At 44.2% G+C, this 14,991-nt stretch overlaps 3 protein-coding genes across 3 annotated transcripts; 2 read left to right on the top strand and 1 right to left on the bottom strand.

The window, feature by feature from the left end:
• Window positions 1-7,639: 7,639 nt before the first annotated feature.
• Window positions 7,640-7,968, top strand: N7487_006844 (uncharacterized protein; the record flags this gene model as incomplete). The annotated part of the gene is made up of 2 exons (XM_056874591.1): window positions 7,640-7,792; window positions 7,921-7,968. The coding sequence occupies 2 exons, from the start codon at window positions 7,640-7,642 to the stop codon at window positions 7,966-7,968; spliced, it is 201 nt and encodes a 66-aa protein (XP_056732311.1).
• A 2,244-nt stretch (window positions 7,969-10,212) lies between these two features.
• Window positions 10,213-11,844, bottom strand: N7487_006843 (uncharacterized protein; the record flags this gene model as incomplete). The annotated part of the gene is made up of 5 exons (XM_056874590.1): window positions 10,213-10,407; window positions 10,496-11,279; window positions 11,348-11,397; window positions 11,440-11,726; window positions 11,784-11,844. Coding segments are annotated over 5 exons (1,377 nt in total), but the record flags the coding sequence as incomplete, so codon positions are not given.
• A 1,190-nt stretch (window positions 11,845-13,034) lies between these two features.
• Window positions 13,035-14,331, top strand: N7487_006842 (alpha/beta fold hydrolase; the record flags this gene model as incomplete). The annotated part of the gene is made up of 3 exons (XM_056874589.1): window positions 13,035-13,315; window positions 13,373-13,575; window positions 13,679-14,331. The coding sequence occupies exons 1-3, from the start codon at window positions 13,053-13,055 to the stop codon at window positions 14,329-14,331; spliced, it is 1,119 nt and encodes a 372-aa protein (XP_056732309.1). The 5' UTR covers window positions 13,035-13,052.
• Window positions 14,332-14,991: the final 660 nt, after the last annotated feature.

Raw genomic sequence — 14,991 nt, 5'->3', positions numbered from 1 at the left:
TTTTCAATTTCCGTTCTTTTGGTAATTTTACCAATTTCCCTAACCTTTTTGGATTTCCTCTTTTTTCTTTCCTTTTTTTTTCTTTTTTTCACTTTTAACCCCCAATGAACCCCCATTTTCTGAAATTGCCTTTTTACAATGTATGGAGGACTTGAAAATCTATAGGGCCATGCTGTACTCCGTACAGCCCTGAGCCCTGGAGAACTGTAACATCTCTGACTAACGATGTCTTGCCACCTTTACGACATGGTTCCTGCGCTACTACATCGTACATTGTACTATTGGTAGTATATTTCTATATTTCTATAGATATTTCTTTCTTTCCTTTATTACTATATATTAATGTTCTATATTCATCCTGATCATCTATATTAGATTCTTTGTTTCAAAAAGAAAGAAACCAAATGTCATATAAAGGGTTTCATTTCAAGTATCGAGGTCAATTGATTCAAGTGGACCATTTTGATGACCATTGTCTATCCGTTGAGTTGGTGGTTAACTGGCTATGAGGGATTTTGTTGTTGGGACTAAACCCGTTTCAGGTCTTTTTTGAAAACCCCCGTTGAACCTGACCTCTCTTAATTCTCCTAATTCTCTTAATTCTCTTAATACTTGCCGTAACTGTGCGAATCCACTTGCCAACACAATGAAATTCTGGTACGGGAGCGGAGTACAGAGTCAAACTCCATACTGAAGAAAAAAAAATCTAGTTTAGCACCCTCACCGTATATTTAATATTGTAAAAGTTCTATATCTGGATATCATAGACCTCCACCGGAGGTAATCTTTCTATTAGAAATGTATCGGTATGGTCATATCCACGTTACAGAGGCTCATCCCCATAATATAACTCGGTATGAAAAAAGAAAGAATACAGAGTACCACTCGCCGATTGTGCCTGAACGCTGCCGAGCCGTCAGTCAGCCTTGGCTGAACTTGCCCTAGAGCTAACCGGGTTAACAGAATGAATTCTCTTACTCGACCAAAACTCGTAATGAGATAATGATAACTAAAACTATAAACGCGCCGTACGCGCTTCATGGTTTCTACTTGGATTAACTACAACAGGGCTCTTGGCGGTTTTCGCCGAGATCTCGAGTCATACCTGAATGCTTGGTATTGATCTTTCTCTTCCCTTGCTCCAAATGCGGGAAGACTTCTCTCATCTGACGTAAAGTGACATGGACTATATTAGTCATTTACTTGTTATCCTGTGGGAATTGCTACAGACACGGCACGTTTTGCTAGTAGCACGGCACATTAGGTAATATTCCCTTTACATAATCAATTTTGACCGAGATCGTTACCATACATTACCACAGCAACTACATTACTTACTACTGTAGCAACTACATTCTATCTACTTCTGCTATAAGAACCACTCTATCTTCTCATTGATCTTACTTCATCCAATTGATCTTACTTCATCCAATTGATCTTACTTCATCCAATTGATACTTGATTTCACCTAATCATGGAGCCACCAATTGAGCAAGTCTTTGAGACTAGAGAGCAACTCCTTACTTCGATACGACAGCATGCCCTATCTCATGGTTATGCTATCACTATCATCAACTCCGCTAAGGAGAGGAATATTTGTCTTGGTTGTGATAGAGGCGGTATATACCATGATCATATTGATGCCCCAGAAGGGGCAAAACGCCGGAAGACAAGTACTAGACGGATGAACTGCCCATTCCGCCTTTATGCAAAGAAGCTTGTTGATACTAATCAATGGGAAATCCAGGTAAGAAATCCTAATCATAATCATGCAGCTACTAATAATATGATAGGGCATCCTATGGCAAGGCGTCCACAGCTTACTAAAGATCAAAATCAAACTATTGAACATCTATCAGATATTGGATCTCGACCGCAGCATATTATAAGTCTATTAAGAAAGGATCAACCTGATATCTTAATAAGACCAAAAGATATTTATAATATAAGAGGTAGTATAAGACAGAAAAAGCTTAGGAATCACTTACCTCTTGAACTTCTTCAACAGATATTAATTCAGAATCAATGGAAATATGCATTTAAACAAGATATAGAAGGTCATGTTCAATTTTTTATGTTCGCTCACCCTGAATCAATTAAGTATGCTAATCAATATAATAGGGTCTTTTTATTAGACTGTACTTACAAGACGAATCGGTATAAGATGCCTCTTTTACATATTATTAGTCTCTCGCCATCGAATTCATCCTATAGTATTGCTTTCTGCTTTATGCAAAATGAGCAGGAAGAAAGCTATAAGTGGACTTTACAGACTTTTTTTTCATGGCTTGACCCCTTACCCTTTTCTCCAGTTCTTTGCACTGACAGAGATCTTGCTTTATTAGGTGCAATTAAATCTATCTGTCCTAGAAGCCCACATCTACTATGCATTTGGCATATTAATAAGAATGTGCTGGCAAAGACAAAGCAATATTTCTCTTCAAATGAGGAATTTGAGGCTTTTATCAAGTCATGGAAAGAGCTAATTAATTCATCAAATATTGATGAATATAATGCTCAATTAGCTAAGTTCACAACGCAGTTTAATCAAATTGCCCCTAATGCTCTTAGATATATTCAAAGTACTTGGCTAACCTATAAAGAGATGTTTATTAGGGCTTGGGTAGGGCAATATCTTCATCTTGGTAACTGGGCTACATCAAGAGTGGAGGGGTCTCACGCTTTTTTAAAAAAGTATATAGGGGGATCTTCAGGTGATATGCTTCATGTTTTTGAGAGAATTAATAATGCTTTACAGGCTCAGTATCAGCGACTTGAATCTGATCTTGCAGAAGATAAGATTAAGAGACTAAATTTCTGCTCCCACTTTCTCTATTCGAATATTATAAAGAGAACATCACGATATTCAATATCTTTGATCTCTAATCAAGCTGCTATAGCTAAGAGAGCTACCCCCGAAGCACCTTTATCAAACTGCACTAATATATTCACTAGGACAATGGGCCTTCCGTGTGCCCACCGAATCGCTAGTTTATTAACAAAACATCAACCAATCCCACTAAGCGATATCCATCAATTTTGGAGGATTGGCCTTAGTAATGAGTCATCTATGTATCTGCCAATACTAGATCCTCTATTACCACCACCAACTCGCAGATCAGCTCAAGAGAACATATCAGATCAAAACATCAAAACATCAAACCAAAAGGTCACTAAGAAGAAAGCACCCTCGAAGTGCTCAAATTGTGGAGAAATTGGCCATACAATCCGCTCCTGCAGAGTGTGAAAAGCATGTAAATAAGATGAAAAGCACAATAAGATTGACTAGAGAGAATTGATTCATGGTCGGGTTCTTATAGTAATGAAGCAGTAGTAGATAGAATGTAGTTGCTACAGTAGTAAGTAATGTAGTTGCTGTGGTAATGTATGGTAACGATCTCGGTCAAAATTGATTATGTAAAGGGAATATTACCTAATGTGCCGTGCTACTAGCAAAACGTGCCGTGTCTGTAGCAATTCCCGTTATCCTGTGTGAGCCTTACACAATATCACAAATCCCCATGACTCAAGCCCGTCGGAGCTTCTCGGGTAAGGTCTTGGGTAAATGGCATGTTGCATATTGTACAATAATATACTACTCCGTATACGCCGTACGGGTTGTGTACAGAAGCACAACGTAGTATCCACTGCCATCCGAACTACACCTCAAAATGGACTCTTGGCTCTGCTCCTTCCCGGTAGATCAGTCTTGGTATACATAAACATAGCACATAGCCTACAGGCTGTGCCTCGAGTAATTTGTAGATAGAATCGATTATCTCCATTGGCTCTCATTCCAGTGCCAAGTCCAAAGGCAGTCATATTTTCTAGGGATGTCCAACTTAACCCCTTCCCCAGCACGGCCTCAATTAATCCTCCAAATTTAGATCTGGAATTGTTTCGTCATTTAGAGGCGAAGTGATCATGATCGCCAAGTTGGGCATGCAAATCGATCTACAACACATCTCGCGGAGTACAAATGAGTTAAGTTTCAGCAGGCAGCTTGGTTTTATCATCCATCTCCACACTAGTCACCGAGATCTGAAAGGAAAATCCCTCTCTATGCCCGACAGACAAGCACGAGTAACCTGCATTAAGCTTACGAAGACTCCCACGTTGACAAAGAACAGCGGTCAGCCGCGATCACGATCAGCCCTAGATCGGCTGACCGGGCAAGATCTTCCCTGCGTAAACTGAAATCGCAAACCAGTTTCCAAAAGTATATCGCATAACTCGGACAATAAAAAACTCCCAGAAGAAAAAGAAAAGAAAAAATGACTTGAAATCTCAGCTCCACCAGTAACCCGAAAGATCACCGAGGCTAACATTCATACTGGTTCCCGGAGATATGCAAACTGCAGCCACAACCCCCTCTTGAAACCTGTAGGGTCATGAACCCCCCTCGTTTAGATTGCAACAAGCTTCTCGAATCCGAGGAGATCACCCCGCAGTCCATTTGTTCGAGCAGGCATAATCCCTGTAAGCAGAATCCAAGCTCACTGGATTGCATGCTCTGAACTAGGTGACCGTGGAGAATTAATTCGTTGAGTTTGGAATTGAATTGTGGAAGAAGCTTGTTAGCAACACAACGGCTTTGCAGCGGGGATTATCCTGGATTGAAGCTATTGAATTTATATTGCAATAATTTTCCCACCGCCGGGCTTTGATTTGTTTTTCTTTCTTTTTATTGCTTTAGACCTTTGTTATTTAGTTTACGGAGTACATTTCAGGGCCATTGGACCATGATAATTGTCTACGGACGAGCGGCGGACTTGCATAGAAAGCGATTCGCTGTACGGAGTACTTTTATTATTATTTTCCTTCTTCAGTTTCCCCATAAGGGACAAGGCAGCCGGGGCGCAAAACAGTGTTTTGAAAATATACATCGTATCCAAAAAGGTACAAGGATACGATCACTCCGTACAAAATCCTCTGTACTCTACATGCAGGACAAAAGTTCCCGCGCTGACAGCGACATCGAAGACGGGAATAGAAACGGGGTGATTTCTTGGCCACCCCTCACTCTTTGGAATTGGAATTGGGCTTGGACTCCCTTTCCCGCGAAAAAACAACGGGGAAGCGAAATTAAAAAAGGGATCTAATCCTGGGCGGCAATTCTCACCATATGGTTGGGATATTGTGGAATGGGCTAAGAAGACCCCCTCCCAACCCCCCGGAGAAGTTCTCCCAAGTGGAGTAGGAAGGAGTGAGGAGTTTGCGGGAGGTTCTATACGGGAATATGTCGTATGGGTTGATCTGAAGGGGTTACCATAGTAGCGCTGTGTTCGTGGCACGATGGGATTGTTGCAGGGAATTTCTCCGCTCAACTATCGTGGCATACTCAATTGAGGATTGAGAAGACCCGCTCTATAGCACTTACCCCAAGTGCCCAAGTACCAAGGCCAGCGTAAGTAATGATGGTATACATAACTAGTACGTGTGTCTAGCGTAATAAGGTGTGAACTGTGCAGGTGGATACGGACTCCGACCAGGGGATGGCACGAGCGGGATGTTTATTTTACTCTTAGAACAGTGTTGGAACGTATTCTTCCAGTTAGAACTACCCCAAATTGAAGTAAAAGTGTACAATGTGTATAATAATAAATACCAGAATCGTTGACCGGGAACACAACCGGGGAAAGTGGAGCGAATAGAAGCAAAGGGATTGGACAGATGCACAATGCATGCGCGATAGGCGGGACGGGTAAATGGAAATTTGAAAAATAATCCGAGGATTTGCCTGTCTTGTCTGACTTGTCTAAGTACAACACCAAAACTATGTATGAGGCATTTTCACTCCCTCCACTTTGGGGCTACTGCACTGTGCCTGATGTAGTTACGGACCAAAGTCAGGTCGGCGTTTGCTGTTTCTACTTTCTATGAATTGACTTTAGATGTTCTTGTTTCTTGTCTCAAAAATAATATATCCCATGTTCTTGACTTCCATTCAATTGACGGATATGATTGATTTGATTTCAATCTATGTCCCAATTGGGAAAGACGCTATCCTCTCTTTGTGCTAATCAATATACCACAACACACAACATAGGAATGTCACTATGATCTTGGCAGACGAATATTCTCCCCGAGAACAATGAGAACCCTCTGCGGAGGACATGTTTCACACCAAGACAATACACAAGGACTAATAAATCATACCAATTACCGGTTTGTGCAGAATATTTCCAGTATGGACACCACCCGAGTCCCGATACATACCCCAATTCCCCATATCTTCACATCAAAGAACCGACTGCCAAGTCCACCCCGTGCCTCGCACTGAGGAACACCGTTCCATTGAGCAGATTTCCTCAGAGGAACGTCACAGCCTAAACACCAACCTCATGATCCCCCGCCAAGACATACCTTGAGGTTCACAACCGATCGGAAAGACAGGTCGAACAAGCAGATAAATGATCGACCCGGCAGCGCATATAGTGCAAGGAGATGGCTAGTTGCTCCAGACCACACCGGAGGAATGCTTGGCGACAGCGCGTGGTGAAGCAAACTGCCAAGATCTAGGCATTGGATCTTCAGAATGCGTCCGGTACGACGTGGGCTGTGGTATGGAACCGAACGGTCCTGAAGAACAATGAGTATTTCTGGGGGTGACAATATGACAATACGGGGTAGAAAGAGCAAGGAGATGGAAAAGAAATGCCGAGTTCTCCACAAAGGGGGTTGAGAGAGGTTCAATGGATTTCTATTTCGATACACCCCCTTTCTTGAAGAGTGCTTGGCATTGAACCCTGCGATAACCATCCGCTCCATGATAGGATTCCCTCTCAATGCCAAGCACTGTGCTACACAAGATCGAGTTCTCAAAAACGAGCTCGTTGACGCCCGGTCTCGGTAGTGCGGTTATCGAATGCCAATGTATGGGGGAATGGTCTCGCCAAGGGCGATCATGGTGATCATGCCGACACTACGAGCGTGCATTAATACAGTCTTGGCATCGGTCTTGACTATTTACGTGCTATCGTTTGTGCCAAGCCGTCGCACGGAGTGACAATAATGCGTTGAGTTAGGGGGTTGCAGTGGCAGTGCTGTGTTATTTGACTCGGGATCGACGGGCTACAGGCTTGGCCGTTTGACTCGGTCCGGTCCGATTGAGATCTGTAAGTTGTCTGGGTGTTGAAAGCCTGTTTACGGAGTATGCACCGCCCTATTTACCTAGTTTACTTAGGTGCCTAGTACGGGAGAGTATGTTGGCACGGATTTTTTTCCTCGCAATAGATACATAGTTACGTGTACGAATGTACGATGCATACAATTCATCACCGGGAATAGGACACGATCGACACTGTGGCGCGTCCTTTCATCGTTTCTATTGCAGATATACAGAGTAACTATCCAAAGACTTGCGCGAACAAATATAGCAACCTCTCATACGGAATAGAGCATCGAGATACGCCTTGGCACACGCCACTTTGCGCAATATCGCGGCTCTTGCCATCGCTATAAACCTTCATCCCTGCGAATCCACGTAAGATGCGCCCGAACTTTTGAAAGTCCTAGGCACCGGAATACTTTACCCCCGACATTCCTAAGATTTCAATTTCGACGTACGTATCGCCACCGTTCAACATGACAGGTGCAAATCTTCTAGAAAACGCTTGATAATCAACCCCACCTGCCCATGGACCTCCTCTTCGCAGAACATGGTTGGGCCTCATGTTTGATCATCGGGTCCAAAATCGACTTGCCAATGATCGTCCAGTTGAACTTGGGTACTTGGGAACCCCGAGCGCGTTCAGTGCACGGCATCGAACGCCGAATAATTAATCCTTGGGTGAGTTCGCCGACCGCGAACGGAGAGAAGAACCTGGAACGGTCGCATCTAGGTGTTAGCAGTCGGGAAGAACTCGGGACACCGTCTAGCCACTAACATGACCATCTGACAGTTCCAGTTTATTACAGGTATCTGGCGGTCGCATCTACGGTCCAAATGACCATGATGCAATTTGAGAAACTTCGCACATGACACGACGATTATTGAAATTTTCTATATCACCATATAATATATGGATAAGCGGTATGATATCATTTTTTTAATAGGGCGCTGAGATGACACAGGACTGAAACACGTTTCGGGTATCACCCATGCGAAGCAATATTGAATTCAAAACCAGAACCAAACCTACAACATTGAATATTAACCAATATATTGTATTATTATACACAGGGTAAGCGGCAAAAGAAACAAGTGCCGGTTCCAGCAGTTTCATGTCCATCGCAATAACCCCAACCACCAAACCTCCAACCACGGAAATAACCATCGATGATCACCGAAAGAGGGAGGAGATGAGCGGTATCAGCGGGAGTTATCTCGAACCTTCAACACCCGACCTACGTAATCGCGGAAGAACCTCCAATACATCGACCCGTCATTCGTTCGATCGCCAGCCAATCCCTGGCCAATATGACACCCGTTCTAAGCAGGGACCCTTTTAAGGGCGAGTCTAGCGGTTGCAGACAATACGAGTGCGGAATTAGTCGGGCCTGTGGATGAATTTGATATCATATCAGCGATCCATGGGTTCGGAGATGGGGGCTTGAGCTTGTAACCTACTTCTAACGTTCAATATACGTTTCAGATGCTCATTTGACACTCCGCACGAGTGACATCACGGATGGGGATGGAGTATGGGTGTGGCACGGTGATCGAACGCGTGGATGGTTGCTATGGTTGCCTTTCGAAGTGGCTCTAGGTTAGATCGGTGTCGATCTAAACTGTACGTTAACTAATGCTTGCCCTATATTCGTGGGAGATCTACGTTGGGGCCGCAGCTGTATGATGCGATATCTACACTAGTAGGGATGATTTGATATGAAATATCTCGTTGATAGAAGCACAGGGCATGATGGTGACGCTTTTGATGTTCGATATCGGATTAGATATTCAAACTACTTTCTTCTGATTCGATATTTCAGTGTGTAGGCAAGCACACCACTTCCTAAACTGGCAACCATAGTTACAGTCGAAATACAATGTATACACTTGTATGAATTAGTGAACCGTTTCATGTATTTCCCTTTCATGTTATTGCACGCGAAGCTAGTTTATCCCTAATATAACTAACTTACTTTAGCGCTGTTCTGGTTGCTATCCATGTGTCACCGACCTACTCTTAGTGCTGTCCTTGGACTTGATAGTACTATATAGAATGAGTCACACATCTACCTCTCGACCTGGTGACAATTAGATCCCGTGTCTGAGTAGAACATCTGTTTGCAATATCAATTTGCGTCATAGTAAATGCAGCAATATTCAATATTATCCTCCATCGAACTCCCTAACGAACTCTCCCAACGCCTAAATGACTCATTGATCTGACTCACAGATTGAAAGCAATAAAGGCAATACATTTATTGGATAATATACTGTTTCTGAGAAGTATTGATCCTGATAATCGCATACTGTGCCTCCTTTAGAACGACGGGATCTTTAGTGGTAACAATGAAACCTAGGCTGCCATATTGATCAGAACTAGCCCATACAAAATAGGGACGAAGTAAGATAAACGCCAGCATGTAGTGAGGTTTAATCTGGTCCTCCTAAACTAGGATCAGAGTCCTATCAAGATTAACGGCAGGCTTGGAGGTTACTCACGAGGCCATTTGGGATATTGAAATCTTGTAATGGCTAAATATACATTGACTTATGGAGCAACCCGATCCCTTGCTACTTGAGGAGGAATAAATATATCTGGTTTGTCTTTGACACTGTCGCTGCGTGTATCCCAGCTAGCAGGGCACTTCACCTTTCATTTATACTGGCAGTACACAGGGCACAAGAAACTATGATCATATTAGGACACTTTCCCAGAAGTTAGAGTTGAGAGACCCAAAGGAATGAGTCAGATGGAATGAAGCGAATATTTTTCATGACTCGTGCACATTCCATGAGGCTGAGGGGTGACAGTGGACCTTCTCTGCCTCGATCATTGTCGGCCCACAGCCTTCCTTGCATATTCCATCGATATTCCATCGCCCGATGCAAACTGCATCGACTAGGCAACTACCCGAATTTCCACCGAATGAACATTTTCTTTTGATTTTGGATTCTATTTGATTTTATCACTTTGCAGTAGAAAACCAAATCAGGATTTTTTTCGAAAAAGTAAAAGAAAGAAAAAAACCAAGACACATTGTGCTTAAACGGTTTTTAAGAGATATCCTTTTGAAGGCTAGCAGCCAGGCGCGGAAACCCTATAACATGACCACACCCATACCTCCAGGCCTCTGGCTGTCCAAACTATCTGAAGTATCCTCATTGACCGCTGGGCCCACCTGATAATTGAAGAGGTAGTAATGAAGCCGGCCATCGCCAGGGCCGAAGCGAAGCTTTTCTAAGAATAGGTCGTTGTCCTGAAGATGAAGTGCATTGAACACATCAAACTGAGCCTGATGAAATGTATACCAGTTAGCTCGAGAATAAGGGAGAGATGGATGGACGATGATTCTAGGTTAATAGAAATAGACATGACCTTACCTTTTTCGCCAAAATAAGGGCATCGTTTATAAGGCCCTGGATGCGCTGCTGAAGGTTTGGAGTGTTATCTGTCGTTGCATAGTAATACAGATATGCCGTTCGAATCACATCGTTCTGGGAATGAGAGAGCACCGCGGATTCGATGGAGTAAAAAGAGACAAAATCCGTGATCTTCTGGGTTTCTTGATCTTCCACAACATACGACCATACCACCCGTTTGCTAGAGGAATCTTTCGCCTGACCGGCTCCAAAGAACAATAAATGCCGTAGCTCGTCTATGCTGAATGTCGGACTGATGTCAAATCGTTGCAGATATCGCCCCAGCAGCTCATGGACGGCATCGAGGTCATCCGCTTGCATGAGACGCAGGCCGGGCGTTTGGGTAGTGCTTGGCAGATGATACTTTGCAACCTGTCGGGCCTTTGTGGAGTTCCCTGGCATGCCCGAAAAGCCGGACTCGTACAGCTTAAGCCAGTTCAGGGGACGATGATAGTATCGACATGATGCCACCGGAGTGGGCAAGACTGCCGCAGCGGTATAGATGGCCTGGTAGATGCCTTGGAGGTAGCAGCGCCGGGTGATCTCCCTGATCAAGAGTGGCGCCAGACGCTTTGAGCGAAGCTTTTTGTGAATACACAAAAAGTTGATTTCGATGACCTTAATCGTTTGTGTATGAACATTGATGTTGGCCGGTAAACCGCTAATGAAGGCGACTAGTTTTTGCGATGTGGAAGCGCGAACTCCGATATGCCATTGCTTCTGCCAGCCTGGAGCAGTTAAGGCCCTGTGCGTAAGAAGTCAATTTAGAACTTGAAGGAAGAAGAACTCGGGTTTGGGTAGGAATTGACCGACCATCTCAGAAACACCGGCGAGTAGTTGAGTCGGAAGGTCGAATCATCATCCTCAACGTAATGATTTGACAGTTATTCATGCAGCTCGCCCACCTCCTTCTCATCCTCTGGGTCGATTGTTCCCCACTCAAAACCATCTAATATTGGGTAGGGACTTTTTGGCACTTCATCTAGATTGATCACTTTGATAGGTCCTCCCCTACTTTTACCTCCATCATCATTGAATTGTGGTACTGGCTGCGTCTTCCAGAATTTGTAAGATTCGACATCTTTTGCTTTCTTGTCATTTTCACTTGGCCTCTCTCCCAAGCGGAGCTTTGCAAATAAGTCGGATACTGTTGCTTTATCTAGGTTGACACTTGACTTGGTCAGGGATGTGTCTGTTTCTATCGTCAATAAATCCTGTTTGATTTCACCTATTCTGCATTTTGACTCACCTTTGCTAGATGGCAAATCATTCTGCGTTGTATTCGATTCCTCCATTTTGTTCTGAATATGCTAACTCTGCTCCTGAAAGGAATAGAAAGTTTCAGCAAGTTAAAGGCTGACAGGTATTGCTACTAGTATCAAGGGAATTTCTGTGGGAGAAAGGGAGAGGCGCGCGGGGGAGGGAGGCGAAGCTTAGTAGCCACTATCGAAAGCCAATACAAGTTCATTTATAGATTATCGTACATGGGCCTATTACGAATTCGGTTATCTCCGGTCAAGTAGGCCGAAGGATTTTAGTACATGGGCTAAGCATGCTAAGCTACATGCTTGTGGAGTAAGCGCAATTTTTGATTCGCAAATAAGGATCCAAAGATGAGACATATGGATACCGGAGACTGAGACTTGTTAATGTCTTCCTTGACCTTTTTTTTGCCTCGGTCAGCATGTAAAGCCTTTCGGGCCACCTTGCCAATCGGGTTGACGGCTCATCGACAAGCCGCCAAAAGGTTGCTGCCAGGAGCAAGAGACAAAGAAATAGTATGGGCAGTACAATCAAGAATACATCGAAATACTATGTGGGACTCGTCTTCATGAACAAGGAACTTCCAAACGAGGAGAAAGAGGTGGATACCCCGGCGGAAGGCCGGAGAGATAGGAGAGCATATGGACGGAAAGCACAAAGAAGATTGCCAGCACTGGGAAGCCTGAATAGATCAGACGGAGAACAGGAGTCTGCAGGATCGATTCATGGTTTCCGAAACCATCTATGTTCCATGCAGTTCCGCAGATAGGCTCGACTATAGTGATGGACAAAGACCACCGAGATACTGCATAGAGAGTGACCGACCTGGAGGGCCTATCATGCGAGCGAAGGTCATCTGGGTAGAATTAACTTGGAAATTCAAATTCATACAATTTTGGGCTTCTATATCCGGTATTTCTCCGAACACTTTTAATGGCTTGTGCACATCCCATGAGGCTGAGGGGTGAAAGTGGGCCTTCTCCGCCTCGATGTTCCCCAGCCTCCTTTTGATATTCTATAGATATCCTATCGATGCAATATATTGATATACCGACAAAAGGGACCAATAGAAGCCCATAACTTAGACACATTGGACAGAGAAATGGGGGCCGAAAAAACAATTCTCAGCCTTAGGCCACCACATCAAGGCTTATCTTTTGAGAGATGCCTATTCTCACCTTAATACGAGATGAAAATCCTTCCCCTTTTCTATCTCTCACCATACATGCATATTTTCATATCGACTATCTAAACAATGGAATATAACCCAACATCCCCCCAATCGTTTGCCGCCTCTTATGTCTCCAACTCCCGCTTCCATCGCTCCTTCATCATTGAGCCAACTTCTACCCATGGCCCTCTCAATGTGACTTACGGCGAGTACGGCTGCGAACCTAATGAGAATGGAACTACGCCAACACTCCTCTTTGTGCCGGGCATGTTTTCATCCCGGTACATCGGAATCTGTCTACACACGATTGCCGAGAAATGGGGCGTGCGCGTGTTAGTTGTTGATCGGTAGGCATACCCCAGTCCTGGTATATGCAGCATACACTAAGGGCGCATCACATATAGTCCCGGAATGGGAAATTCCACCGATGTGCCGCTGGCGCAGCGAATCTCCACTTGGATCGAGACTGTCCCACGGCTTTTGGCCCATGTAGGCATCCAGCATGTTTCGTTGGCGTCTCATAGTGCTGGTACTATGTACCTGTTGAACACCTTATATTACTATCGGGATATTTTGTGTCCTGAGAAACCGATGGTTACTCTGCTAGGTATGTTGCATTTCCCGCAGATCAGTTTATTTCTCTTGGGCACATTGCTCATATTGGATGGGCATATCCCAACATAAGAGCGCGGGATCTAACCACACAATAGCGCCATGGGTCGACCCCGCCAAATCAGGAATGACCTCCTTGAAAATGGCCCAATATATCCCTGCTCCAGCCTTCAAGCTCATGCATCATATCCCACGTCTCTTTCTCGCCAATGATGGATCTGCAATAGCGACGAGTGGAACGATGATTGCCAAACTCACCGCTTCCTTTCCCTCAAAGAGTGGCGATGACCAGGCAAAGAATCGTCTCTACATCGCGCAGAATTATGGACTAGACCTTGAGCAGCAGAAGGAGATAGACTCTTCCATGATGCAGTGTATGTTCAAGGAGGACACGGTTGGCTCTAATAACGAGGCGCTACAGTGTCTACGGAAGGAGCCTAGCACGTGGGACAAATGTGAAGACTACGAGGTATTTGTGCGCGAGTTGGTCGAGCGTGAAAAAGGACGAGACGGAGTGCCGTTGAGAGTTCAGGCAATGTTTGGCGTATCTGATAGCATGATTGGCAAGAAGGGCCAAGCTTATGTTGAGAAATGTTGGCATCAAGTGAATGATGGGGACTCGAGGGGCGTGATTGAATTTGATTCGAGGGTAGTGCCTGGCACTGACCATGACAGCTTGGTACCGTGCGCGGAGGTGTGGGAGAGTATTTTCAAGAAAATGCAAGGAGCGGAAGACCATAGTTCAATATAGTTCTTGATATAGCGTTGGCTTTACCTACGACTAAGTATGCGACCTTTGACGTAATTATTATTGATCTATACTGCCTGTCCGCTTTCATCTCCGTCCCTTCGACCTTTGATACATTGTTATATACATCGATTTCTACTATATGCTCCAATTTGAACCTGTTGAGGCAGCCGTACTGCTAAGGCAGATTCGACCTCTACTTCTCACCTTCTCTTTCCTCCTCTTTCCCTTCCTTTCTCCCTAATATCGACTCAACTCAACCTATGGGATCTTTACCACGCCACATTTATTTATTACATGTCAATCATCCTTGCCTACTTTGAGGCCGCGGCTTGAAGGCACTAACTTCATTCAATAGATTACACCGTGCTTCGCGTGTACACCAAGAATACCCTTGATCGGCATCGAAACGATAAGCAGACCGCAAAAGCCGTATTGATGCTCGCAGTGAACGCCCAAGAAGTGAAGATCCAGTCACACATTGTGAAAATTATACAAAGGACTGTGTACACAGGTCTGAAAAGGCCATTGGGTTACGGAACCAAATACAGCGGACCAAGGCCAGCAATTATTCTGCGCTAATTACATACTAAAACAAACAGCAGAGGGTACATGAAGAAAAAGTCGCGAAGTCTGCCAAAAAAGTCCAGAAAGAGCTCAAGG

This window comes from Penicillium crustosum (genome assembly GCF_028827405.1).
Source record: "Penicillium crustosum strain IBT 35664 chromosome Unknown utg000002l_segment0_segment0, whole genome shotgun sequence".
NCBI classification, from domain to species: domain Eukaryota; kingdom Fungi; phylum Ascomycota; class Eurotiomycetes; order Eurotiales; family Aspergillaceae; genus Penicillium; species Penicillium crustosum.
The sequence above is the reverse complement of the archived record's forward strand: the minus strand, read 5'-3'. Positions and strand labels throughout refer to the sequence as shown.